At 29.4% G+C, this 7,877-nt stretch overlaps 1 protein-coding gene across 1 annotated transcript; it reads left to right on the top strand.

The window, feature by feature from the left end:
- Window positions 1-268: 268 nt before the first annotated feature.
- LOC114389586 (auxin-induced protein AUX28-like) lies at window positions 269-3,736 on the top strand. The gene is made up of 5 exons (XM_028350290.1): window positions 269-738; window positions 1,753-1,979; window positions 2,441-2,576; window positions 3,100-3,161; window positions 3,396-3,736. The coding sequence occupies exons 1-5, from the start codon at window positions 461-463 to the stop codon at window positions 3,431-3,433; spliced, it is 741 nt and encodes a 246-aa protein (XP_028206091.1). The 5' UTR covers window positions 269-460; the 3' UTR covers window positions 3,434-3,736.
- The last annotated feature ends 4,141 nt before the right edge of the window (window positions 3,737-7,877 follow it).

Genomic DNA, 7,877 nt, shown 5'->3' with positions numbered 1-7,877 from the left:
GAAACCCTAGGAGTGATAATAATAGAAAAGAAAAAAATGAATGAAAAAGGAGATAGATAATCAAGAAGCAGTGGGCAACCACTTCCACTTGTTCCACTCAACAATCATAGGAAGATAACATGACATTGTCATTGCCTATCCCAACAAGGTCGTAAAGGTCTCGGTCGCACATTCCTCCACGTGGCACAAGCCCATTGCTCCATAAACTAGTTAAAATGACAAAGCACCCCTTGCATCATTGTATTAATGCCAACCTCACCCAAACTTAAGGGCTCCCCACAACGTAATAACGTGCCTGCCCCTATACCTCACCCCACTTACTATTATTATTGTACAACACAACCAGGTCCCTGAATGCTTTTTAGAGAGAGAAAGAGTAATAATAATAAAGTGGAAGAAAAAGAATTAGGAGAGTGAAACAAGAAGAAGAAGAAGAAGAAGAAGAAGAAGAATTGAGAAGATGGTGTTTGAGGAAACTGAGCTGAGGCTGGGACTGGGACTATGTCTCCCTGGAAATGGAACCACGGCAACAACTGAAGCTGCTGCTGCGGAATTAGGAGTGAGGAAGAGAGGGTTCTCTGAGACTGAAACTGATGAAACAGCCACCGTTGATTTGATGCTTAACCTCTCACCCAAGGAAGCTGCTGCTGCTGATGGTGCAGATCCACGTGAGAAGCCAAAGACTTCGCCGAAGGAGAAGACCCTTCTGCTTCCCGATCCCGCCAAGCCTCCTGCCAAGTAAGCACTAGTTTAAAATAATTGAATATACTAGCATACAAAAAATCAATAGACCAAACTTAGTGACGGAAATTATGTTTTTCGTCACTAATTCTGAAGTTACAAAATTTCTAGTCGCATTTTTTTAAAGAAAATTATTACATATAAATCATTTTTTCACTAATTTTATTTTTTCTTGCATATGCATGTGTAAAATTGAAAGAAGGGGACTTGTTCTGGTAATTTTTCTATTTGTAACTTGATCTTGCATGGAAATAAACATATACATATAATATTGTGCTTATATTTATGATATGGCTAATTTGAGGTGCCCGAATGGGAAACAGTTAGAAACGAAAGCCAAAATGATAGATCATGAAAAATAAAGAAGAAATTAATGACACTGACTGAAAAATAGATTCGTGAGAGAGAGAAGCAAGAAAAATTAAAACTCTAGATTCCTTCAGCTCTCGGATACCTTTTTTGCAAGCTAGAAATACGATCTGCATGCCTTCAAATAGTTTGGGTAGCTAGTTTTGCATGTACGGGTAATAATACCAATAGCCTTACATATCTACTTGCGAATTCTATAAGCCATGATGATATGTATCTGCTGGTGTGAAATCTTATTTATTTTGGTGCCAACAGTATCATGTATGTATATCTTCTTTTGCAGACTGTTAATTAGCATGCTGATGAATGAAACAATTAATTAAGAAAATCCATATATATATATATATATATATATATATATATGCTTATCTATTTGTATATGTATAGAAAAGAGAGAATTGGATTAACATGGCCATAAACAGAAACCAAATTTTCCATATTCTCAGTCTTGATGTGCAGCCAAGTTAATTATGAATTTTAAGGCTAATCAACTAGTTCTTCAAGGAAACTGACTATATATATATATATATGATTAATTGATTTAATTTTAGTTTCATTATATGCATAATTCCATCCCCAACCCCTCTAACTATGAAGTGATTATACGAATATTAATGAATCAAAACAAAATGAACACTTTAGGGCGCAAGTGGTGGGATGGCCACCCGTGAGGTCTTTCCGGAAGAACATGTTCGCAGCCCAAAAGAGCAGCGGCGGAGAGGAAAGCGAAAAGAGCAGCCCTAATGCAAGCTTTGTCAAAGTTAGCATGGATGGAGCACCTTACCTCCGCAAAGTTGACTTGAAGATGTACAAGAGTTACCCAGAGCTCTCTGATGCCTTGGGCAAAATGTTTAGCTCCTTCACCATTGGTAACTAATCAATTTACCACACATTAATGTTGTTTATGTAGCTTATAAAAAATTATGAATATATGTGTTCCTTTTGTTTAAATACTGATTAAGATAACATTCATATATATTTAATATAGAATTTAATAACTGTACACGGTCATATTTTTTACACGGTTAACAAATTAGTATATTTTTAAAAATAATTATATAAAAATTAACAAATTTAATATATATATATATATATATATATATATATATATATATATATATATATATATGATAATAATTTATAATATAAAATTATTTTGTACTATTGAAATCTATCGAGTCTGTTTGTTTTTAATAAAATCATAAAAAACATATGGATCTTAAATTTGATTTCATGGCAAGGGAAGTAATCGTATTTGTGAATATAAAATTGAATCGCGCAGCTTATTCGATGTAGTATTAATTATTGGTGTGTTCTTGATATATTTAAGGAAATTGTGAATCCCAAGGCTTCAAGGATTTCATGAATGAGAGCAAGTTGATGGATCTTTTGAACAGCTCCGACTATGTCCCGACCTATGAAGACAGGGATGGCGACTGGATGCTTGTCGGTGATGTGCCATGGGAGTAAGTTTTTTTTTTTTCTCCACTTGATGACCATAAATTATTTTGGTTGCAATAATTTGACCTTGTAATAGTTTCAATGAAAAAGAATATGGAACACGAAAGGCAGAAAAAAGAAGACATGAACTTGATATGCACATCGCAATGTTACTTCAAACAAGTCCTTATCCAAGAAACTTTGCGTAAAATATTATGCATGTTCTAAGGAAATAATGTGTTATCATCTTAATTTTTTAATCATGTCCATGTGCATGAGAATAAGTATATCCTTTTATTATGCTATACCAATTAGTGTTGTTATTTTGTTTAATTATTGGTGCACCAAGAAACGTCATAATATATACAATATGTATTTTGAGGTGTCATTTTTTTCCAGATGACTATGAGCACGCACATATAGCATTGATAAACCATGAAATTTTTTCGAAACAGCCTCCCATATATTTTGAGTACTGCCCCATTATTATGTAATTAATTATTACATAACTATAAATATCATGCTTTTTTTTTTCTTTATGTCAACCAGGATGTTTGTTGAATCATGCAAGCGTTTACGTATCATGAAAGGAAAGGAAGCTATTGGACTGGGTTAGTATCTTAATTTCTCTTTCGTACTTTTACTTTACTAGTACTTTTTACTTCAAAAAAGAAACCCTACTTATTAGTCATGATTCCATGTATAATTAATCCTTCCATTAAGTCATATGCGGACCATTAATTGTTTCACATGTAGGTAAAGAATTGTACTCCTAACAATTTAATTCAAAGAAATTAAATTAACATATTCTGAAAAAGAAACTTGTTTAATTTATTGTGCCTCAGCACCAAGAGCCGTGGAGAAATGCAAGAACAGGAGCTAGACTAGTAGTTACCAGTCCAAAATCTGCTCCATCATCATTAGCGGTGCCTAGTTGACTTAGTAACTGAAGCAAGGTTAAGCTGCAGCAGACACAGAGGGAGAGAGCAGGGTGTTAAAAAATATAGTTAAGTAAATCTGTGTATCATTATGGTTTGTTATATAATATATATTTCAAACAAAGTTGTGAGATGTCGTAAGTATAAATTATGAACACAAACGATAATGACTCTAAATTATGTTGCAAGACTTTCTTATTTCTTTACTTGTGTGCTTGCATAATAATAAGTTTATTAATTTGCTTGTCTGTTGTAGTAGCTATATATTTTTCATTTTCTACTTTTCATGTTGTCTTTTTTTTTTCTCACCCCGTTTTCATTGATTCCTTGTATTAATCAAATTTTTTTATTAGTATACTATTAAAAATGTATTGCATGGACGCTAGCTTTTGTTTTAGGTCTAGAAACCGAGTAGCTAGTACTTGAAATGTTCCCTGAACATGATGGATTGGGGGACAGGATCATGTGCACGCTCAAAGAGCATTTATGCATGCTTATTGATATAAGTTTACTTTATAATTCTTTTAATTTCATTATTATTATTATTATTATATATAAAAACTATAACAATCTCTCTCTCTCTCTCTCTCTCTCTCTCTCTCTCTCTATATATATATATATATATATATATATATATATATATATATATAAACTTATTTTTTTTCTTTTTATTGCGACACAATCTGTCTTCTTTTATTTTTCTCCTTATGTATAAAATTATCGTAAGAGTTATTATAAGAGAGAATGTAAGATAAGATGGCTAATATGTACGATGAAATGAGATAAAGAGAAAAATAAAATTATTATATAAATTTACTATATGAATGATATTACTCTAATTTAAAATGTCTTATACATTCACAAATATCAAAATTAAACCTGCAAAAAGCCTTATAATTAAACATAAGAGAATAAAATAAAAAAGAATTAGTTACGAAAATTGCTTTCATCACTAATACAGGGGTCATAAAAATTTTGGGGCCAAAAGAGAAAAAAAAACTGTAGAGTTGAAGAATAAATGTCTAACAAAATATACTTTTTTCAATTTCAAGAAGTTGATCCAATGAAAGAAGATAAGGTCTAATAACTAGAAAAATCATGTATCTAAGTGTTTATTTTCTTCTATTGAATTATAAATGTAAGTTTTTTTATATAATATTTGTCTTTAAATTTAAAGATTTTATCTACTTTGAATTAGGAGACCATTTTCCTACCCCTAAAGTTCTTCCCATCAATGCAAATTTTAATTTTTGTTCCACTCCTGATTACGAAAATTCATTCATATTATTTATTATTTTCCTAAGTATTTCTCTAAAAAAAATTAATTTCCCAAATAAATGGTCTTTCATTTTGGTGCCATTTATTAATGGAAAATTCGGTGCATGATGGCTAGTGTATGTGCTATATATGATCATTCATTTCTCTGAATCATATATAAAACCAGTTAAACTTAGTTTGTGTAACCATACAATATCACCTAGAAAAAGTGATCGGTTTGAAAATACTGCAGACTTTATATCTAAAGACCTAAACTGTTGGTAGTAGAAATAAAGATGTTTGGTTGGAGACATAAGGAGAAAGATAAGTAAAAATGTGTGAAAATTAGTAAAATAAATTTTATCATTTTTAATTTTTTTATGAAAGTTGTTATTTGACTGATAAAAATAATTATTTTTTAAATTATTTTCATTCTCTTTTCCTCTTGCAGTCTTACTAAACAAGCCAAATTGATCCCCTCGTACTTCTCCAATTTCTCCTATAAAAGATATTTAACATTCCCCATCCGGTGTTTGATGATACAGCATATTGCATTAGAAGCCCAAAAAGTCAATTTACAATAACGTTAATTATACGCATTTTTTTTTCCATTTACAGGAGGCACGTACCCCTTCACATTTGTATACAACTAGTACTTTTTAATTAGTATATGAATCCACGTTATGCAATTTAATTTTCATCATGCAACAAATAAGTTATTGATTGGGGTTTGGTTTCATGTTGTAAAATTAATTTTGAGTTTAAAATTGACTTTGAATTAAAATAATTTTAAATAACTTTTATATTTGATCCAAAATTTTGTATTAAATTTTATTTTTCACTTTATTTTATAATAAAAACATTCAAATATAAATGATATTACTTTAAAATTAATTTTAATCAAAATCAATTTTAAAATTCAAGCTTGATCCAAACACAATTTGAGATGCGCCATGTAGTTTAACAATTTTTCGCACTTTTAGGTAGGGTAAAGGGATCTTCCGACCTTAAGCAACGTTACTGATGAGTCAATGTTACTGAATTAATGACTCTTTAATACGATAATGAGTCATTGTCACCGAATAAATGACTCTTTAATACGACAGTGATATATTCTTCTGACAATTTCTATATGATTACCAAACGCAAATTATTTTCAATTATTTCAGAATTTGTCATGAAAAAAATTACTTGCAATGTATGGTTGTGCAAAGAAATACCTCTGTGCTAGTTTGAACCACAATTGTTGCTTCACCATTTGTGGAAGCTTGTTTAAATCCACTTAAACTTGCCAAGCTATTAAAGGACATTTTATGAATTTCGGTATATTTTTTTGTTCCTTTTCTCTATACTAGGTACCGTGGTGATTGAAAATAACGCACAGAAACTGCTGGCCATTATCATATGGTTTGAGAAGCTAGCCACTATAGTACTATATACTTTTTCATTTGAGCAACTGAGAAAGAGACACGAGGCCCTGTTTTTTTCACTTATAATTATTTCTTATGACATGTTCCAATTTAAAATCTACAATTAAAAATGAATTTAGCCATAGATTAAAATTACTATCTCCTTTATTTTATTTATCACTCTTGGAGAAATTTTTGTATTTGTCAGTCATTTTAAAATGATATTAATTATTATTTTTTCAATGATATTCTTATTAAAAGAGAGAGAGAGAAAATAGTATTGCTTGGAGTAGAGGATTTCGTGATTTGGTGTTGAATGATCTGACTCTGAGGTTGCCATCAATTTGATTAAGCGTGGCTACTGCAAAACTCATCCATGTTATGGACTTGTGCAGAACATTGTGCATTTTTTATTTTGCTCCGTCTTTTATCCTAAACACCGTAATGGTTGATCTATCGTCAACTGTTTTTTCTCGTGGTTTCTAGTAATTTTTTGGGGTTGATCCCCTTTTATATATATAAAAAAGACAGAGATAATAGTATATAAAATGTTAAAGTAACAAATAAGAATGAAAAAAAAAAAACATTATAAGAAACTAGGGAAAAATAGACGCTCCATGTTTAATTACTCATTTTTTTTAATATAAATAATAATAAAAATTAGTGGATCATTTGTGAAAGTAATTATAAGAATAAAATAATAACTTTTATGAACGCAGTTATAAGAATAGATGTATTATTTGAATGAATAGAAATAGGAAATCAAGTTGAAAAGTTTCTCTCCGTTTAGATTAGTGAAAGAATGAGTAAAATAAATAAAATGTATGAAAAAATTGTACTACTAGTTAGAAAAAATCAATTTAAAACAAAAGTATTTTAAAAAGTTAACATATTACTTTTTCCTAACATGAAATTATTATTTTTGTTTCATGGCAATTAAAGGGGAAATGTTCTTATACATGGGACCTTTTAAAAAAAATATTTTCATTACTCAAACAAACAGTAAAAATTCGATTATCAAAATAGTAAAAAATAATGGTGTTTTCTTTCTATCTCTCCTCTCCATTTTCTTCTTTATTTCCACAGAAACATAGGGCTGGAGATGAAAATCGAATTCACGAGTTCTAAAATAAGAGTGTTAATACAAAGGCTATAAGAAATTTTGATACTATCAATTAACCAAATTTGCTGGTAACTCCAAAAATCCGTGGAAAATGGATTTTTTTATCAACAAATAATACATAGATAAAAAAATCATGGGTTAAATATATTTTTGTTCTTGTAGGTTAATACTTTTTTATTTTTTATTACTGTAATTTTATTTTATTTTTAATTTTAGTCTGGATAAGTTGGTGTTTTTTAAATTTTATTGGCTATAAGTCGTTTTGTTCATTTTTCTTATAAGTTTATGTTTTCTCAATTTAGTTCATTTAAGATTATAATATTTTCATTTATAGAGTTCATAAGACTAAAAATAAACAAAGTATTTTACAAGGACTAAAATTAAAAAAAATATATAAATTTATTATAACTAAAATTAGAAAAATAAACTTATAAAAATAAAAACTAAATTACAGAAAAAAAATATTTAAGCCCAATGACCAAGGTAATATCGTTGTAAAAAAATATTACTAACAAAGGTGACTTATCCGTCGATAAATTCTGACAAACAAAATCTATAATAAACATTATGTTTACACTCATATTTGTTTGTGGGAAATTA

This window comes from Glycine soja, chromosome 2 (genome assembly GCF_004193775.1).
Source record: "Glycine soja cultivar W05 chromosome 2, ASM419377v2, whole genome shotgun sequence".
Lineage (NCBI taxonomy): Eukaryota > Viridiplantae > Streptophyta > Magnoliopsida > Fabales > Fabaceae > Glycine > Glycine soja.
Note: the sequence above shows the minus strand (reverse complement) of the source record. Positions and strands in the feature narration are given on the sequence as shown.

What these genes read in the sequence shown, in the direction of transcription:
- LOC114389586 (XM_028350290.1), top strand. Translation starts at nt 461, where the DNA reads ATGGTGTTTGAGGAAACTGAGCTGAGGCTGGGACTGGGACTATGTCTC. An exon ending in CCCGCCAAGCCTCCTGCCAA is followed by an intron (nt 739 to 1,752) that starts GTAAGCACTAGT and finishes TGAACACTTTAG; the next exon opens with GGCGCAAGTGGTGGGATGGC. An exon ending in GTTTAGCTCCTTCACCATTG is followed by an intron (nt 1,980 to 2,440) that starts GTAACTAATCAA and finishes GATATATTTAAG; the next exon opens with GAAATTGTGAATCCCAAGGC.